We start from the raw sequence: 20,773 nt of genomic DNA, 5'->3' as shown, positions 1-20,773 counted from the left end.
TTGGGTAAGGGATCTCGTGACCCAGGGTTACAAAATCCATTTCAGGTTAGTCCCTCCAAACAGGTTTTTCAAGACCGGTCTCCCAGTCTCAGGAGACAAGGCGCAACTTCTGTTGTCAGCAATCAACAAGCTGCGGACAACGGGAGTTGTGATACCAGTACCCGAGGATCAGCGTACTCAGGGATACTACTCCAGTCTGTTCCTTGTGCCGAAGCCGGATGGCTCGGTAAGGCCTATACTAAATCTAAAGGATTTGAATCCGTTTCTACAAGCGGTCAAATTCAAGATGGAGTCCCTGCAGTCGGTGATTCAGGGACTGGAACAGGGAGAGTTCCTGGTATCCTTGGATATCAGGGACGCATACCTGCACATCCCCATCTGGCCTCCTCACCAGGCCTTCCTCCGGTTCGCTATCCAGGAATAACACTGGCAGTTCCAGGCCCTGCCGTTCGGTCTCTCATCGGCCCCCAGGGTCTTCACCAAGGTGATGGCGGTGATGATGGAGGTCCTCAGGGCACAGGGGATTACCATCATCCCCTACTTGGACGATCTTCTTCTGAAAAATCGTTCGAGGGAGGCCCTGTTGTCCAACATACGACTCACCCAGGAGACTCTCATCAGTCATGGGTGGATTCTGAACTTGCAAAGTCTCAGCTACAGCCGTCCCAACGTCTTCTCTTTTTGGGGATGATTTTAGACACCCAACAGATGAAGGTTTTTCTACCGCCCGACAAAGTTCAGTCCCTGCAGGTCCTAGTCAGGTCGGTCTTGCGACGGCCACAGGTAACGGTGCACCTTTGCACCAGACTCTTGGGGAAGATGGTGTCCTCCTTCGAGGCGGTACAATATGGCCGCTTCCACTCGCGCCAATTCCAGTTGTCTCTCCTTCACCAGTGGTCAGGGTCTCACCTGCATCTTCAGCAGCGGGTGACCCTGTCTCCTCGAGCCCGTCTGTCTCTGCTGTGGTGGCTAAACTCCGAAAACCTGCAAAGGGGCAGGAGGTTCGGCATATGGGAGTGGACTCTCCTCACCACAGATGCCAGCCTTCGAGGCTGGGGGGCGGTAACGCTGGAACACCAGTTCCAGGGTTTATGGACGAGGCAGGAGAGCTTACTCTCCATCAATGTGCTGGAACTCAGAGCAGTCTACTATGCTCTTCTGCAGGCGGGACTCCTGCTGCGGGGCAGAGCAATCAGAGTTCAGTCCGACAACGCCACAGCCGTCGCCTACATAAACAAACAGGGCGGCACTCGGAGCAAGGCGGCGATGAAGGAAGTAAGCAGGATCATCCTCTGGGCTCAGAATCATGCTCAGGCCTTGTCAGCGGTGTTCATCCCCGGAGTAGACAATTGGGAGGCCGACTTTCTAAGTCGGCAACATGCCCACCAGGGGGAGTGGTGCCTCAACCCTCAGGTATTTCAGTCCCTAGTACATCGTTGGGGGTGTCCGCAGGCGGATCTGATGGCGTCCCGCCACAACTTCCAGCTCCCAACATACTTCGCGCGGACTCGAGATCCTCAGGCCGCAGGGGTGGACGCTCTGGTCGCCCCTTGGCCGTTCCAGTTCATTTACCTCTTTCCTCCCTTTCCGCTGATACCGCGGGTATTACAGCGCATTCGCAGGGAGGGGGTAACAGCGCTTCTGATAGCGCCGGATTGGCCCCGGCGCTCGTGGTACACCAACCTGACGGATCTTCTAATCGACGAGCCGTGGCCGCTACCTCTTCAAGAGGACCTCCTCAGTCAGGGTCCCTTCATCTACCCAGATTTAGGACGTCTACATTTGACGGCGTGGCTGCTGAGAGGTCCATCTTGAGACATGCAGGTATCCCTAGGGCGGTGATACCTACAATGATGAGGGCCAGGAAGGAAGTCACCTCCAGACACTATCATCGTATTTGGAGATCCTATGTGGCGTGGTGCGAAAGACGCAAAGTGTCCTCTACTCTGTTCAAGAAGGCTCGGTTGCTCCTGTTTTTACAGGAGGGGTTAAACTCTGGACTTAGACTGAACACACTTAAGGTGCAGGTTTCAGCACTTTTTTTCCAGAAACGTATAGCTCTCATTCCGGAAGTCCACACTTTTTTCCAGGGGGTGCTGAGGCTTCAGCCCCCTATTCGTCCGCCTACGGCTCCCTGGGACCTAGAGTTGGTCCTCAGATATTTGAAGTCATCGATATTTGAGCCGTTAGAAGAGGTGGATCTTCGATATCTCACTTGGAAGGTGGTTCTTCTTTTGGCTCTGGCCTCGGCCAGACGCGTCTCGGAACTAGGGGCGCTTTCTTGTCGCTCTCCGTTCCTCCAGTTTCACCCGGACAGAGCGGAGCTCCGTACCAGTCTCTCCTTCCTTCCAAAGGTGGTCTCAGCGTTCCACGTGAACCAACCCATAGTGGTTCCAGCATTCACAGAGGCTTCACCTGAGGATAGGTCTTTGGATGTGGTGAGGGCCCTGCGGATTTATGTCTCGCGCACGGCCTTTCTTCGCAAGACGGATGTCTTGTTTGTTACCTACGACCCAGTGCGTCGTGGATGGCCAGCTTCAAAGCAAACGCTGGCCAGATGGATCCGTCTGACATTTCGTCAGGCATACCTTGCTGAGGCTCAGGCGCCTCCTACTAACATAGGTGCGCACTCCACCAGATCGGTGGGTCCTTCATGGGCGGCTGCCCGTGGGGTCTCCTTGCAACAGCTCTGTCGTGCTGCGACATGGTCTGGTCGGCACACCTTTGTGCGTTTTTATAGGTTTGATACCTTTGCGGCACCAGCTTCTCAGTTTGGCCGCTCTGTTTTAAGGGGATCTCAGCGCTCACCCACCCGGGTTGAAAGCTCTGGGACGTCCCCAGTGTAACTCCAGTGACACCTAGTGGATGAAGGAGAAACAGGGATTTTGTACTTACCGTAAATCCTTTTCTCCGAGTCCACAGGTGTCACTGGACGCCCGCCTCAGCGCTGTTCTCCACCTGTTACGTTCAGTGTTAGGTTCCTATTGGGTAACCTCTGGAGTTTTCCCTTGTCAGGGTTATTTAAACATGGTTATTACACACCTGTCTCATCTGGTTTGACTCTGTGTGTGTGTGTGTGTTTGTTTTTTCATATATATATACATTCTTTTTCTACTATTTGTATTGAATGATGTTATGTTGTGATGAACCTCCTCTCGGATGTGTGTTATATCTTTCTGCTCCCTTTCGGGCACGATCTTTATGACTGCCTGGGAGGGGAAGTAGAAGGGGAGGAGTTGGTCACACTGATTAATTATTTTAAAGTGCCCATGCTCCCTGTGGTCGCCTTCTATTCCCCAGTGTAACTCCAGTGACACCTGTGGACTCGGAGAAAAGGATTTACGGTAAGTACAAAATCCCTGTTTCTGCACCAGCGAAAACCATACAGAGTTACTGACATGTAGAATTTTACAGACAAAAAGAAAAATCAATGTCTTGATGTCCAGCGGAGCATATGTAAGATCAAACTTACACTAGTTTGAGGACAGAGTCATATCGATTCCTCTCTTGTTTATATAGAGATGTTCTAGGACCCAAAAAATGAACTCAGTCCATGCACTCCCCCTTTTCTTTCCTCTGTAAATCTAGCAAAGAAAGGAAGATAGTGCAAAACACCTTTGTATACAGGGGGGAACAATTTTATTCACTCTACAAACTCACAAAGGTATAAGGGTAAAAAGCATATAATCACCAGCCGGTGATAACAAATGGGGATGGATCTCACCAACCACTCCTGTGGTAGTGCCGCTGAGAGGTGCCGATTCAAACAGCCACTGGATACCAGGATGGACGGTGGATCCCACGATCAGGACAAGATGCTGTTTTCTCCAGCCACGGGTACAGCTGCTCAATGCATTTCAGACCTTTTGGTCCTTCATCAGGAGGGGATGCAGTTAAAATCCCGGCGGTCGGGATCCCGGCGTTCAAAATCCCGACCGCCGAAATCCCGACCGAAATCCCAACACTTTCTCCCTCCGTGGGTGTCCACGACACCCCTGGAGGGAGAATAAATTAGCGTGCCTCGCTACGCTCGGCACCGGGGCCCGCTGCGTGGCGTATGCAGCGAGCCCGCAAGGGGGGGCGATCCACGCCCCCCCCCCCTTGTCGGGATTTCGGCGGTCGGGTTTTCAGCGTCGGGATTTTGAACGCCGGGATCCCGACCGCCGGGATTTCATACTGAATCCTTTAGGAGCATGCTGTACTCCGTGGCTGGAGCTATTTAAATAGGCAGAAGACGGCGCCAAATTCCGACTCCCGGTCACGTGGATCGGAACCGGAAGTGCGTCATACCGCCGCGATCCGGAGGTTCTGCGTTCCAGTAATACCCGGAAGTGTGCGTTCCACACGCCAGGACTGGACAGCAGGATTCGGTACTTGTGTATTATAGCGGCGCCCCCCGATTTCCATTGCGCGATTTTTAAATTGCATTGCATGCCATGCACCCGATGGCATGCGATGCGACGCGATTTTTGCCCCCTATACGATGAAAGATTGTATAAGCACCCTAAAGGGTGCTTTTAAGCACCGTAATGGGTGCTTACAATGTTAAATGCACCCCCACGCCACCCCCTCCACTATAAACGTGAACCCGAAGCGTGGCGAGCGGCTGCGGTACGCGTCCTCCGACCTTTTCATACCCCCACTATCCACGTCGGCGTGGAGTTGAGAATAGAAAGTGTGGCGAGCGCCGCGAGGGGACGCGGACACCTGTGAAGCCCGCGAGGGGAAGCCTCGCTGCGCTCGCCATGCTTTGGGCACGGTGGCTCGCTGCGCTCGCCACACTTTCTATTCTCAACTCCACGCCGACGTGGATAGTGGGGGTATGAAAAGGTCGGAGGACGCGTACCGCCGCCCCTCGCGGGCTCGCTGCGCTCGCCACGCTTCGGGTTCACGTTTATAGTGGGGGGGGTGGCGGGGGGGTGCATTTAACATTGTAAGCACCCATTAGGGTGCTTATACAATGTTTATTCGCATCGTATGGCATTGTACAATATCGCGTGATATCGCGTTGCATCGCATCGCATACCATCGTATGCCTTATGGTATGCGATGCGATGGGCGCCGCCAAAATACACAAGTACCCAGGATTCTTTACCATGAGAGCAGACCAAGACTTGCGTTCCAGACTAAAACCCGGAAGTGAACATCAGACTTCACAAATTTTGTTTACAATGTGTACAAGGAACAAAACATAATAATAGTCCATTTCAAGTCCATTATCACATCCTCTTGACTTTGTTTTCCTTCTTGATCTGTATCCATGGTCCAATCTTTAAAGTGCTTATTATTGTAAGATTGCACTTAATAGAGGATGTGATAATGGACTTAAAATGGACTATTATTATGTTTTGTTCCTTGTACACATTGTAAACAAAATTTGTGTCTGATGTTCACTTCCGGGTTTTCGTCTGGAACGCAAGTCTTGGTCTGCTCTCATGGTAAAGAATCCTGCTGCCCAGTCCCGGCATGTGGAACGCACACTTCCGGGTATTACTGGAACGCAGAACTTCCGGATCGCGGCGGGATGACGCACTTCCGGTTCCGGTCCACGTGACCGGGAGTCGGAATTTGCCAACGTCTTCTGCCTATTTAAATAGCTCCAGCCACGGAGTACAGCATGCTCCTGAGGAAGGACCAAAAGGTCTGAAATGCATTGAGCAGCTGTACCCGTGGCTGGAGAAAACAGCATCTTGTCCTGATCGTGGGATCCACCGTCCATCCTGGTATCCAGTGGCTGTTTGAATCGGCACCTCTCAGCGGCACTACCACAGGAGTGGTTGGTGAGATCCATCCCCATTTGTTATCACCGGCTGGTGATTATATGCTTTTTACCCTTATACCTTTTGTGAGTGAATAAAATCCCCCCCCCCCCCCCTCTGTATACAAAGGTGTTTTGCACTATCTTCCTTTCTTTGCTAGATTTACAGAGGAAAGAAAAGGGGGAGTGCATGGACTGAGTTAATTTTTTGGGTCCTAGAACATCTCTATATAAACAAGAGAGGAATCGATATGACTCTGTCCTCAAACTAGTGTAAGTTTGATCTTACATATGCTCCGCTGGACATAGCGCTCAAGACATTGATTTTTATTTTTGTCTATAATTGTTTGAAGTCTTGGTGTAACTTTATCATCAGTGTCTAAGCTGCTTTGTTGTCTTTGTGCAACTGTACAAAAATTATTCCCAAATCTAATGTAGAATTTTACGGCAGATAACTAATTGGAGCATCTAGCCTGCCCTATTATGGTGTTTACTATGGATAGGAGTTAGAGCTGGATGAGTGGTTAGGGGTATTATCGTTCGGATAATGGGTAAGGTTTGGAGCATGAGTGCTAGGGTGGTAGGATTATTTCTGAGGGTTGGGGTGTGGTAGGGTTAGAGTTATTAGTGTTTGAGGTTAGTATTAGTGTTTGATGTTAGTATTAGTGATAATAACTTTATATATTGCACTTTCTCCATTAGGACTCAAACTGCTTAAAGGTGAAGGTTAAGGTATTATTGTTAGGGTGAGTGTAGGGTTTGTGGACAGATACACATGACCAGGTCACCGAGGTCCGGCTGGGGAGAGGGTCCAGGGAGCAGAGCAGGATTCAGAGGTAAAAGATTTAAAACCATCACACGTGTATCAAGCAAACTTCTCTCCTTGAAAGGTCAGAGCAGGGTGCCCAGCAAGTAGTGCCCAGGACACGGGAAATGCAGGTGTTGGACTCGGGAGAGTAGAGATTTTACGTTGACGGTTATTCTGCTGGTTTCAACCGGGTTAACTCCTGTATAACTCTAATCATTTTTAAATAAAGTACACTTAGAAAAAACCACAGCAGCCCATATACCCTAATTAATAAATAGTATATACATATGTGCTGAAGGTTTGGCCCCCACCCTCAGTACCTATCCCATATTGCCAGGCTATTTTCCTTCTAGGTGGGCAGTGGTGGATCGCTGGGACAAATTCTACCCATAGAATTGCACAGAAAGGGCTGGGCCACAGTGACTTGATTCCCATAGAATTGCCTATGTATGAATGAGTGGGACTTGGGAGGGTGACCTGTACTTCCCAGAGTCTGTGGGATCTTCCTGATGATAATGATGATATTCTCTGCTGGCCAATACAGGAGGACACTTCATCTGCAAAACCTTCGACCTCTTCACCCCATTCAGCGTGGGTCTGATTTACTTGCTGTACTGCTGCTTCGAACGCGTCTGCCTATTCAAGCCAGTGACCAGCCGGCCGGCCAACTCCGAAAGGTGAGCGGCGAGAGGGACCGATTGCAGAGATGGTTTCGTTTTTTCACTCTGTTACTCAAGTCCTGTTAGACGTATAAGGGTATTTAGAAGTGGAGATGTTTCCCATAGCAACCAATCAGATTCTAATTCATATTTATCTAGCTGTTTTTAGAAGATGCTAGCTAGCGTTTGATTGGTTGATATGGGAAACATCTCAACTACTAAAAAACCCTGCACCTTAGTAAATATGCCCCTTCGTGTGACTGCCAGCTAATCCCTGCGTCGCACACGCTGGCACAGGGTTATATCGGTGAATTGTTCTCCTCCGGGTACAGTGGTCAGAACTCAATGCCTGGCTATGCCAGTAGGGGCAGAAGGAGAAGGTGCCGGATGACAGGCTGGCAGTCGGGATAACGACCAGTCAGTATACCGACATCGGAATCCCGACTGTTCAAATGCCTGACAGTCAGGATTCCGACTGACAGGGGCTAGTCGTCCACGACCCGCATAGAGGGAGAATCACGGCGAGCCACCGTGAGCGGGCTTCTTTGCCTGTCGGAGTACCGGCTGTCGCGGTTCTGATATCAGTATACTGGACGCCAGAATTCCAACTGTCAGGCCGTCATACCACATACGATGGAGAATATCTCCGCCCTCCTCCTGCCCTTACACTTTGGCACATGACTCCTAACTCAATGATAGGAAGAAGCGGCAGCATGGTGCCGTGTCCTCTGCCCTCCTTCCTCCGTGCCAGTGAGTCCAGGAGGCAAGATGTTGTGTATAGAAGCGCCCACCTTCATCTTTGATCGGGTCTCGGGTGCGAATAAGCTGTGATTGTGACTTTTCATGGCAAACTGCGACCTGTTTGTGGGACCATACACACCATGCCATCCTATGGTTCGCGGGTGCATGTGCGGTGCCCAGCTGGGGCCCCATTAATTGTGGCACATTGCAGCGGTTCTGCTGTAAGATGTTTAAGGGATCATCTGTATATTGCTGCAGAGAGGCCGGGTCATGTAACTGTGGGGTAAACATATGAAACTTGGAGACGTGATATCTATCCCCATAAAGAATGTTATGTGCCACCAGCCAATCACCTCCTGGCAATTTACATATTGTAGCTGATTGGCTGGTGCATTAACACTTTGCTTATAATGTTCATTATGGGGATAGATACATAGGCCTCTATGATTGCTGGATTATGATCGCAATAGTCGTAAATGCAGAACAAGCCGGGATTAGCATTTATTACTATTTCTGTACATCAGAGGACAAACATGACCCGAATACCAGCTGTTAGTGAATATACTCCTGTTAGTCTCCTACAGTCACCTGATTATAGCAGGCCTGTGTGTCTTCTGCTTTATTTCCCTACCTAATGACTCCTCCCCCTACTAGGTACGTGGTGTGTCGAGGCTTGAAGGCGGGCATAGAAGATGTGCGCAATTACTTGTTCACCGTCAACCTGCGCCTCAACCAGCTCCGTAACTCTGATCAGGATGTGAATCTAGTGGTGCCCATGGAGGTGCTGAGAGGAGATCGTCCGTTTTACGAGTACATGGTCCGCTCCAATGAGAGGTGAGGACTGATCTCATTATGTATCGAGATCCTTTGGTCAGGAGCTATACATTTAGCATTGGAGATTTGTTTAAGATCCCCACTAGACTGGTGTGTTGCTCTCTTGTTCTTCGCTGTACAAATGAAATCCTTAAGGCTCGTACACACTGGGCGACTTTCAGCTCAAAGCCGCCCAGTGTGTATGCCCGGGCGATGAGCGCTGCTGCGCGCTCCCGCAACATCGCCGGGAAAGCCGTTCATCTGCTGGTAATACCAGTAGATGAGCGGCGTTCAGGACGGCTTTGCATAGCGCTGCGCTACGCAACGCCGTCCTCCCCCGTCCGTAGGTGCCAGGCAGGGGGAAAGCCGCTCAGTGTGTATGCACTGAGCGGCTTTCCCCCCAGCGATGATTGGCATCATCCCTGTCCATACAAGTTGGGCATAGTCGCCCAGTGTGTATGGACCTTTAAACTTATGTGGGGATGCAGCTGTATTGCCTATCAAAACCATATACTGGCTACGTTTTCTCTAGTTCATTTTTTGGTTGCTAGGGGTAACACCTTCTGTCTTTAGTGACATTCTTGAGTGTTACTTTTGTGCCGCTATAACGCTTCCTAGTAACGGTTCTCTGCTTTCTCTTATTTTACAGCAATTGCGAGGTACAGATAAAAGCTTTGGCTAAAATCCACGCCTTTGTTCAGGACTCGTAAGTAAAAGATGCAGCGGGATATCCGTGATCTTTCCTAAAGCTCTGTACACGCTTTGACAGTGACGGCTAACCTTGACACAGCTGTTGTTGAACTACACATCCCAGCATGCCCTGCATCGGTTTTTAGCATGACCAAATAGTAAAACTGTAGCAGGGCATGCTGGGATGTGTAATTCAACAACAGCTAGAGTGTCAAGGTTAGAAATCACTGCACTGTGAAGTACCACCGATATCGATAATGATATCGGTGGTGCCTCGAAATGAGCGATTTGAGCTTATTCTTGTTTAGTGACATCACCGGGACCGCCGCTGATTGTGCAATTGTTTATAATATTGTCAGATTTGACTGGGGTGATTGTTAGCGATCTGCGGGAGCATGCATCGTTCACTATATAGTGGGTACACACTGAGCGATATGCACGATAATTTGGTTAAGGATATCGTTATCGTGCATATAGTCCACCATTGTCGCATATTGGGTATTTACATTGGTATACAGCAGAGGTTCCCAAACTGTGTGCCGTGGCTCCCTGGGGTGCCTCGGGACACATGCAGGGGTGCCCTGGGTTGGTGGACCAGGACTAGCTCAAATTATTAATGGTTAGTTATTTATTAGCAAAACCAGTGCTGGTGGCTGCCAATCATAAAATGTGTACAAACAGAAGCAAATCCTACCATTTACCACATAACTCACCCTAAGAATCACATATAAACCCAATCTAATTAATTTATTTTTGGCCTAGGGGTGCCGTGAAAAAAATCTGAAACTCTAGGGTGCCGTGATTCAAAAAAGTTTGGGAACCCCTGGTATACAGGCTTCTTGACTGCATTAGATCTTATGATTGTTAACTGAACAGCCGTTGCCTGTGGTGTCCGAACTCCATAGTTGACCTAATATTATATTGTTTATGTACAATGTTCCGCTTAATACAGTTATGTTTTTTTGATGAGTGGTGAACCGTTTTGTGTTTCCTAGGATGTTGAGTGAACCGCGCCAGGCCGACATACGTAAAGAGTGCCTAAAATTGTGGGGGGTAAGTACAATTGTTCATTGACGTCATCCAGGACAAGTTTGAATTAATTGGTATTGCTATAGGATCAGACTTGCTTACGCATGAGCAGGTTGTGTTGAGTATGTGATGCATTTTAGAGGAATCTTTTAATTTTCATTCCAGATTCCTGACCAGGCTCGAGTGGCCCCAATGAACACTGACCCAAAGACCAAGTTCTTCCAGCTCATTCAGGTAAGCACTTTTTGGCCATAACCCCTAGCCGGTAGGTTTAAATCTTCCAGTGCTGGTTTTTGTACAGATGTAGCCACTCGCCAGTAGCGTGTCTGTCTGTCGCAATGCATACGCTTCCCAGCAACAATGAGTGCAGCTATATCTATATGTGTCTTGCGGTCTGAGTTAACAGATCTAGATCCTCCTCGTGTTTGTGACCTAGGACGCAGCCCCACTCAGTCTATCCACTGGTTTCTCTTATTTCTAGAGCCGGGACCTTGAAGTTTTCAGTTTTAAACCCACCCCACTCACAGCGCAGAATCTGGAGAAGCTGAGTCATGTTCTAGACTACAGGTGTATGGTGTCTGGTAGCGAGCAGAAGTTCCTCTTAGGATTAGGTGTAAGTCTCCTTCGTGCATGGCATTATACTATAATATAATGACTGTTTGACGGGCTCTTCAGTAACAGTCATATTTTACGTGGTTGTCTGGTCCCTTCAGAGGTCTCAGATTTACACGTGGGGGGGACGCCCTTCCGAACGCTGGACTAGATTGGAATTAAGGACTGAGCTTCCCCGAGACACCCTCCTGTCAGTGGAGATTGTCCATGAACTGAAAGGAGAGGTAAGCGAGCACAAGGGGTGGCTGCCAGTCTGTGCCCCCGGGTTCAGTTACCAGGTACAGACTATTCTATTGTGATTGCCAGGGGAAGGCACAGAGAAAGATCGGCGCCATCCACATCCTTGACGTCCTCTTCTTGAACGGAATGGATGTTCGACCCCAGCACTTCAACCAACGGTGAGCTTCCGTCCTTTTGTGTTTTAGGTGTCACCCGAATTCTGGTGCCCGGTCAGTTCATAGAAATGGACTTTTAAGAATCTGTATAATTCATTAGTGTCCCATTTTAAAAGGGATCGGATGGCTTTTTAAACCTGGAAAAGGCGAGCATAACGGAACTTCCGGTTCAGCCTTATAATGCTGATTCCTGGGCATTTAAGTATGATGTTTGGTGCCTTCCTCATTTAACCTTTTGAGTGGGGGGGTTTTGCTGGGCCCCAGCAAAACCCAGTACCAAACGTACGTCCACCACCACCTGTCGCTCCCCTCCATCCCCCCCCCAATCTCGGTTCCAGCAATAGTATGCCGGAGCTACCCTGCTGCTGCCCCAGCGTCCATTCATAGCAGACAGTGACCAGGTGGTGGCAGGCTCAGGAGGACTCGGGCGCCCGAGCCGCACTGAGCATCCCCAAGCCTGTCGCTTGCTCTCTTCAACTAATGGCGGCAGAGGAGCTCCGGCGTATGATCATACGCTGCGGCGAGGGGAGCGACAGGAGGGTAGGGGGGTGCACGGAGAGGTGACGTGCCAGTGGTGAACAGCTGCCGGCACCACCGGCGCACACCTTCATATTGGTGGTATGCCCGAATTTTCTGGGAAAGCCCGCTGTGGCAACGCGGCTGAGCCCGGAAAATTTCCGGGCATACCACTGAAGTGGCTAACCTTAATAAAGATGTTGATCGAAACGCACTGGTGGTGAGATCTACAACGAGGACTAAGCTGGGGATAATCTCATAAACGTTTAAGAGAAGATTAAAAAGAAGTAAAGGAAAGAGGAAAAAGAACAATACAGTGTCTTGAATTCTAATATAATTTTTTAGCGGATAGCGCTTTTATTGTGTTTCTTTGTCTTGTTTCATCTCAGCTGGTATTTGGCGAGATTGTTAAAGCTTGAGCCGCTATTTGTCACCTGTGTCCGAATGACTCCATTTTTGCCTTTTTACTGTAATTAATTGTGAATAGTATTTGGTGATGAAGATTCACGTATAAAGCGAAGTTGTAGGGATCATACACAGAGAGCCGAATGTCTGTCAGATATTGCATTCTCTGCAGTTATTGATAATGGTTTAATGAGTCTTCTGCTTCAGGATACAGCTGGCAGAGAAGTACGTCAAAGCCGTCTCCAAGCCCAGTCGCCCGGACATGAACCCCATCCGGTGAGTGGGCTGCTGTTAGCAGTAACAAGTATATCTGTATTAGTTTAGCCAAATAGCCCATTTCAGCACACACCCCTGGTCCTGCCTACTTTTTGCATAATTAAATTTACCGGAAGCGACCAAATTACATTGCTAGCCTACAAACACCCCTAAGTCAGAAAGGGCTCTGCTTAGTACATGTTACACCAATACCTGTGTGGTGAAATGCGTTGGACGCTGATGAGTTTGTGTCTGCAGCACCATTTTTTTTTTTTTTTAAAGGATTTTTTGCGCCACTAGTGTCGAAATGTGTCCTAATTATACTGAGAGATTTGCGCTGCATGGCACGGGGACGCTATTGTAAGACCTATCTGTACATATGTTTACTGTAGGAATCCCCTCACAGATGTTTAATATGGTGGTCCTTGTTAATATGTGAATTCATGCAGTGTAGGTCATGGAACAATTGTTCAGAAAAATACTGTATAGAAGCTCATTATAACAGGAATAGTGTGTGTGTGTGTGTGTGTGTGTGTGTGTGTGTGTGTGTGTGTGTACATACAGGTTGAGTATCCCTTATCCAGGATTCCGAAAAAAAAAAATTTTATTTGAGAACGACCGTAGGAGCGACACCTTTGCTCTGTGATGGTTTAATTTACACAAACTTTTGTTAATGTACATGATTTAACATATTGTATAACATCACCCTCAGGCTTGGTAGATCATAACATAGCTATGGAAGGCCTTGCGTCCTCCACTACTTTCACTGCCACCTGCTGTGATTGGTGAAGATTTAACAACTCCCCTGACTTTGCTGCTCATTCCCCACCAGTGATATGATGGTTGCCGTACTCCCCCCCCCCCCCCCCCCCCCCTCGTCCTCCTCATATTATTCCTTTTTTTCTATTGTTCTATTGCCCATTCCACTTATCTGCTTGCATGTTTATTTGCTGTTATATGTAACCTGTACCACATGTCAATGTCCATCGTGGCTATATATGATGGTTATTTTGGCCTGCTTCTCATTTATACTTTTATTGTACGCTTCAATACAAAACAGATTGCACAAAACATTACCTCCAGGCTGAGTGTATAAGGTGCCTTCTGTGATTACACTTGGGTCTCATTAGGGGATGCAAATATTTCAAGGTTCGAAGAAATCTGATATCCTATACACCTCTGCTCCCAAGAATTTTGGATATGGGAAACTCAGCTGGGTATGGATCACAGGGTCGGCATTGGGAAAAGGTCAACATGCGTTTTTTTACCTGTGTGGTTTTTTTTTTTTGGTGTCATTGTCGACACCTGATTTACGTGTACTGGGTGCCCTCACTTTCCCCATCATGATTCGCCATAAAACGTTCCCAATCATAGTCCACGTAGAGGGTTAAGTATGAAAAAGTTCCCCAAATTTTTTGGGGGTTAAACTCCATGCCAATCTTTTCATGCCTTGACGTTTGCTTGTGTCGAACATACGGTGTTGACCGATCATCCGGATCCCCTTCAGTCCGATGTTGTATTCCTCGTGATGTAGAAAACTCTGCGATTGGCATCTCCGGTTGGTTGAGATTCTCTCCTGTGTTTCTCCAACAGGGTAAAGGAAGTTTATCGACTAGAAGAGATACAGAAGATCTTCCTAAGGTATCATGGCAGCATTACAATGGACTCAGACAGGACATATGTTTTTGAGGATATTCTAGTGTACATACACATATATAATTTCAGTATAATCCACAATGTACCATGGCTAAACCTTTGATTATGGTAGTAGGCCCTAAGGCACCCTAGCTGACCAGGTTTTATTGATATCTGTCCTTTAGCACCGATGTCTTCATTAGTATCTCAGTCAATTTGATTTACCCATCTGTGCTCGGGCATGGATATTCTTAACACCTGGACTGTTGGGCTTTGAGGACAGTTTGGGAACCCTGGAGTATAGTGACTTCTTCATGACACTGCACTGATTTGTGGGCAGGCCCAATATAAGTTTCCTGAGAGACCTCGCTGTGGAGTACTTCTCTATTTTATACTGTCCAGGATGACTGTCTAAGGTTGGAGTTCTATGGAAGATGCCCATAACAACCAATCAGATGCTTTCTATTATCTTTTAAAAGAACTAAAGGTGCCCATAGACGGTTCCCGGACCGTCCGTTCTGTACTAAGATATGCGCGCTCCCGCGCATCTCATCGTACGGTACAAAAAGTATGTGCTGCACATACTTTTTGTACTAGGTACACATCGGATCGGATCACAGTGCATGCACACTGCATGCACTAGGGATCCAATCCGATCCGATGTGTGCTAATTAAGTCCCAAACGGATCCGTTAAACGGACCGTGTATGGGCACCTTTAGAAGTACAATCTGATTGGTTGCGTTGGCCAACATCCCATCTTCGATAGATCTTCCATAGAAAGTTTTTCCTATGATCGATTTTGGTTGTGTTGTGGTCAGGCTGGAGATGAAGATCCTCAAGGGTTCTGGTGGGATTCCACGGCTGTCCTATACCGGAAGAGATGACCGCCACTTTGTGCCAGCCGGATTGTACATCGTGAAGACTGTGAATGGTGAGAACTGCCTGATTTAAGCGCCATAAACTAGCCATTGGGAGGGCGCGGATGATATAGTTGACCATATCTGCTGCGGGTGGCCAATATTATGTGTCCACAGTGAACGATATCGGGCGCCGTGCCCAATAAACATGCAGGTTACCCGGATATATTGCCAAATTGACCTGCATGTTTGGTAGATATCAATCATAGTGAGCGTGCATCATTAACAATATTGAATGTCCACACTAGATGATATTGTGAAGAACATCGCTCAGAAAAGGGCTTCATTGTTATCAATATCACCCAGTGTGTATGGGGCTTTAGTGACTGGAAATTGGCCACATGCAAGGTAACCAAACCTCTTGTGCCTTTCACAGACCCATGGACGATGGCCTTCAGCAAGAGCCGCAACCGCAAATATTTCTACAATCTCAAAACCCAGAAGTCCATGTATGAAGTCCCTGTGGAGTCCATAGCACCATTTCAGTAAGTGTGACGGGTCGTTTGGTGGTTCTGCAATGGTCACATTAATTGTGCAGTAGCTGCCACTCTGGGCTTTAGTGAGAGGGGATCTCCATGCTGCATTTGGAGTACTGGGAAGTACTCAGAGGCACTGATCTGTTTGTATCTCTCAGCCCTTATATGTATATTAGTTGAGCCTAGTCTATACTGATACTCCACCTTGGTGCTGAGGCCTTGATGGATGAGAATTGTGGTTTCCTTAATAGGTGGTACTTTCAACAGGATCTTTGCAGCTGTTTCAGTTACAAAGGGCAGTATTCAATGTGAAAAATTCGCCGTGCATGGCGAGAGACTTTTTCTCGCCATGCACTCGCCGTGTTCCGGAGGGCTCGCTGCCACTCCTGCTCGCTCTATTCAATGTGGTTAAGACACGCCGCCACTCGCGGCGAGTCTTAACCCCTGCAGCGGACGAGCGTCCGCGGCAGGGAGCTGGCAGGGAGCCGTGGGACGGTGGCAGCCAGGGAGATTAAAGTCTCCCTGGCTGCCCCAGAACCTATGTGGAGGGGAGGTGGGCTCCCCGGGACCCAGGCAGCACGAGCTGCCCCCCCCCTATAGCCAGCGGGGCACCCAGTATTCACTGCACCCGATCGTGCATATGTAATGATCGGATGCAGTGAATATATGAATATCTAATGAGCGGCTCGAGAGCTCCGGCCCCCTGCTGGCTGCTCTGTGTAAAAAAAAAAAAATTAACATTTTAAAAACAAATTAAATGCCCCTTCACAGAAAAAAAATCCTGATTTTTTTTTTTTTTTACACCAAAATTTAAAAAAAAAAACATTTTAGTTTAAAAGTTCACATTCCAGCTCTCCATGAAAAGATGGAGAATTGTTACACGGCGAGAGACGGCGAAAATCACTTAGAAAGACGGCGAATATTTCACATTGAATAGGGTTGCTCGCTTTTGGAGAGCAAAATGCTTGTCCAAGGCGAAAAAAGCACAAATTCGCCATAAAATAGGGCGAATTTTTCTCATTGAATACTGCCCAATGTGTAACATGCGGATGTTTGAATTGTAGACCATATTTTCCTTTTACATCTGGTTTAGCAGGAACTGGCTGTACTCTTCGGTATAAGGGAAGTGGCTGTGCTCTCCTGCCAGAGTGCGTGACCGGTATTGGGGAAGTGGCTGTGCTTTGGTGCTCTCCTACCCAAGTGCAAGACCGGCATAAGGGAAGTGGAAGGGCTTTCCCGCCCCAGTGCGTGACCCATATGAGGGAAATGGCAGGACTGCGGTGCTCTCCTGCCCAAGTGTGTGACCGTTATTAGGGAAGTGTCAGTGCTGTGGTGCTCTCCTGTCTGACCAGTATTGGGAAGTACCAGTTTGTGTGTTTTGTATTAGTGAGATAATAGGTAGAGGTACATTTATTAAGGAGTTTTATTGAGTATGGGATGTTGCCCATAGCAACCAATCAGCGTTATTTATTTAGCACCTTGCGGCACACTAAATAAGATTTTAAAATTGCCAAGGCACACCATTAGATCCCCACAGGGCAAAACACATTGGCCTCCACAGGAAAAAAAACAATCACACTGGTCCCCACAGGTAACAAAAATAAAATACATTGGCCCTTTACACGAAAAGAAGAGACCAGTAAATAACAGTTGAACTGGTGGTGGCTGTAAACTGGTTTGTGCATCTCTAGATCTGGGGGCACACTTGAGAACAGCTCAAGGTGCACTAGTGTGCCATGGCACGGTGGTTGAAAAACACTGGCTTAGAAAGTAAGCATGGATCATCCTGTGTGTTCAGGGTATAGTGATGGCAAGGCGTGGTGTGGCACCTTTCTATCACCCGCAGGGAAAGACTGTGCATGCATTGTCTATGCTGCCGAAATCGCACGGATCATGGGCGTGCAGTGATGTCTACTGAGCACGTCCCTCAGCACCGGCTCCCCCATTGCCCTGCTTGTACGCGACTTTACCTTTTGTCAATGTCTAACTATTGGTGTCGACCTATTGACTAGACATTACCAGCCGTTCCAGATGGCTGACAGATAAAGTCTATCCTTGGCTCTGTATATCTTCGTCTCACCCCATGTCCTTTTCTTGCAGAGTCTGCTATACCGAACGACTCTTTTGGGAGTGGAAAGAGGGAGTCCAGATTCACGAGTCTCAGAAACGGGACCCTAGCCCAGACAAGCTCTCCAAGGAAGACGTCCTCAACTTCATTCGGCTGCACCAGCCCTCGCCCTCGGGGGCCAGAGAGGAGAGGTAGTGATACATCGTACACTCCTCTCCCTGTTACTCCCCTCTCGGACTCAGACAGCCGATCGGCTCTTCAAGTGACCTGAGGCTTGAGCGAGGGGGATTTGATGGGGTTTATCCTCCCATCTATCTTATGAAAGAAGTCTGAATTGCACTGCAGATCAGAGGAAGTCCTTGGAATAGAGATCAAGTTTCATCTCCTGCTGTTGCGCCTCTGGTACCTTGCTTGGGTTCTTTCTTCGGAGGGGCGTAATGTCAGTGGTGACATTTGCTTTATTTTTAAACACACATTACATATTTTTTCATGTTACTGAACTATAGCAAAAGAGCTGAACCCGAACCCAGTGAAACCGGGCCAAGCACAAGTGACTAAAGATAGAGTTTAAAGAGATAATATCAGAGAGTTAAAATTAAATTTAGAAACACACACACACACACACACACACACCTCGTCTCATTCTATAGGTGCAGTATTTTGAATAAATAATTGAACGGAAGTGCAGAAGGGAGATTCCTTTGCGCGCAGATGCATCTGTTGGGAACACTGCTTTACCGCTGTCTGATGTTTATTGTATATATCATGTCATGGAATTTATGACATCATCACACAATGGCTTTTAGAAGTGCTGGATTTCATCCCCAGGGAGTGCATTCCCACTGAGCAGGGCAGTATTCATTACAAAGAGGCAGATGCTATGAGGGACCGGAATTATGTCATGAGATCAGCTTTATGTTGTTCCGCATAGTCTACCTTGTACCCACGGTATCAGAGACATACCTCACTCCTACAGCAATAAACTCTAAAGACTGGATACGACTAGGTTATTATTCTGTAATCAGGATCAGTAAAGACCGATGTGTTTACCAGTGTATTGGTTTTTCTGTATCCGCCAGTGTGACGAGTGATGTGCCAATGCCACCATTGTGTAAGAGCTGTCCTAGTATTCCACTAGGCAGCTGACAGATGAGCAGGGCTCACCGCCCCCTGTAGAACCACACCTCTCACAGGAGCTAGTGCAAGCTAATGATTGTCTCAATCTCTAGTCATGTTTGCTAAATTGCAATTATGAACTGTGGATTGTTTATATTCTTATATATGGTTATTGTGCTGAATACGGGTGATAAAGGAAACCTGCATTAACATGAGCCTAGAAATTGTTTTATAGTCTGTCTGCAGCTTTTAGATTTGAAGAAGGAATAGGAAACGAGACAGCAGCAGGTAAGTGCACACGTGTGCGCTGGAGAAGTTGGGATTTTGGAGGTGGTGGTACCAGTCTACTGGACAGCCCCACTGTTTCTGCTGCCACAATTTTCTAGGTCATCCCACCCACCATGATGGACACTACCTGGTCTTCTCCAGTTATCTCTGCCTTTCCACTCTTGGAGTGCAACAGTCTTTCCGACATCCTCACCTTGGGGGTTTTTCTGATTCACTCGGAAAGGAACAATCACTCTCTGATGGACAAAACCATGTGCACTGCAGGTGGGGCTGATGTAACATGTGCAGAGAGTTAGATTTGGGTTTTTTATTGTTTCTGTGCAGGGTAAATACTGGCTGCTTTATTTTTACACTGCAAAATAGATATCAGTTTGAAGTAAAACCCCACCCAAATCTAACTCTCTCTCTCTCTGCATCAGCCCCACCTGCAGTGCATATGGTTTTGTCCATTAGAGTATGATTGTGCCTTTCCGATTGAATTAGAATAACAAACCCCCCCCATTGTGTTCTTCCCAATACACCCAAACGAGATGCATGCAGTGACATACCGGTCTCTCACTTTCAATAACTCCTCACCGGCCGACCTCTGTCTAACTGCACCGTTGTCCTATACCACCCAACCCTCAACCGTGGCACACCCATCGTCTAGCTGCAAAACTGCTCCCGCACTGCTTTGTATTACTGGATAAACCATCTATAAGACTGCACCTTGTAATAAAGTATATAACCACTTTGTTCCTTACAAAGCAAACCTACCTCTTCCAACTTAATCTGGATTCCCTCTGCTACTTCCCTTTATTACAGCCGATGGATTGAACGCCCAAGTGAGCACCATTTGACAGACTTGTGTCAGACCCTACCCACCATATTGTGCAATTTACTATTTTACTGTATTCTCACTTTAGCCAGATATTCAGGGGTAGATGTAGTAAGCCTGGTGAAGTGATAAAGTGTCTGGTTTTTATCACCATCCAATCAGCTCCTACCTGTGTTATATATTTATTTGGCACTTGTTTCCTAGCACGTCCACACCGATGTCCATCGGGGTGGTCGTGTCGGAAAAATCGCATTCGATGCGACCGACCCGATTTTTTTATTGAATCAAATGTGAATAGGGTCCCTGGGACCCGATTTTACATTGGATTCAATGTAAAATATTCCCTAGACCCCCCAATTTTACAGCGTAAACCCCACCCCATGATTGACGTGAACCTGAAGCGTGGCGAGCGGCGGCAGTGCGCGTCCTCCGACCTTTTCATTCCCCTACTATCCACGTTGGCGCGGAGTTGAGAATATAAAGTGTGGCGAGCCCGAAGCGTGGCGAGCGTACGGGTATAACTTCACAGGGATACGCGTCCCCTCGCCACGCTTCGGGCTCGGTGGCTCACTGCGCTTGCCACACTTTATATTCTCAACTCCACGCCGACGTGGATAGTAGGGGAATGAAAAGGTCGGAGGACGCGCACCGCCGCCCCTCGCGGGCTCGCTGCGCTCGCCACGCTTCGGGTTCACGTCAATAGTGGGGTGACGACGGGGCCATATATAATGTGAAATGGGTCATATTGGCCCATTTCACATTTTTTACTATGTG

General features: G+C 48.0%; 1 protein-coding gene across 1 annotated transcript in view; it reads left to right on the top strand.

Moving 5' to 3' along the window:
* The window catches only part of CMTR1 (cap methyltransferase 1), a 37,792-nt gene extending 18,688 nt beyond the window's left edge, over positions 1-19,104 (top strand). The window contains exons 13-25 of the mRNA XM_083175435.1: positions 7,111-7,243; positions 8,621-8,800; positions 9,429-9,485; positions 10,465-10,522; positions 10,664-10,732; positions 10,980-11,111; positions 11,212-11,334; positions 11,417-11,508; positions 12,634-12,702; positions 14,275-14,322; positions 15,136-15,248; positions 15,611-15,719; positions 17,811-19,104. Of these exons, the coding sequence (XP_083031561.1) occupies positions 7,111-7,243; positions 8,621-8,800; positions 9,429-9,485; positions 10,465-10,522; positions 10,664-10,732; positions 10,980-11,111; positions 11,212-11,334; positions 11,417-11,508; positions 12,634-12,702; positions 14,275-14,322; positions 15,136-15,248; positions 15,611-15,719; positions 17,811-17,973 (1,346 nt within the window). The 3' untranslated portion in view covers positions 17,974-19,104. The remainder of the gene's footprint in view (positions 1-7,110; positions 7,244-8,620; positions 8,801-9,428; positions 9,486-10,464; positions 10,523-10,663; positions 10,733-10,979; positions 11,112-11,211; positions 11,335-11,416; positions 11,509-12,633; positions 12,703-14,274; positions 14,323-15,135; positions 15,249-15,610; positions 15,720-17,810) is intronic.
* Positions 19,105-20,773: the final 1,669 nt, after the last annotated feature.

Source organism: Crinia signifera, chromosome 3 (assembly GCF_055691185.1).
Source record: "Crinia signifera chromosome 3, ASM5569118v1, whole genome shotgun sequence".
Classification (NCBI taxonomy): domain Eukaryota; kingdom Metazoa; phylum Chordata; class Amphibia; order Anura; family Myobatrachidae; genus Crinia; species Crinia signifera.
This window is presented reverse-complemented; position numbering and strand designations above follow the sequence as displayed.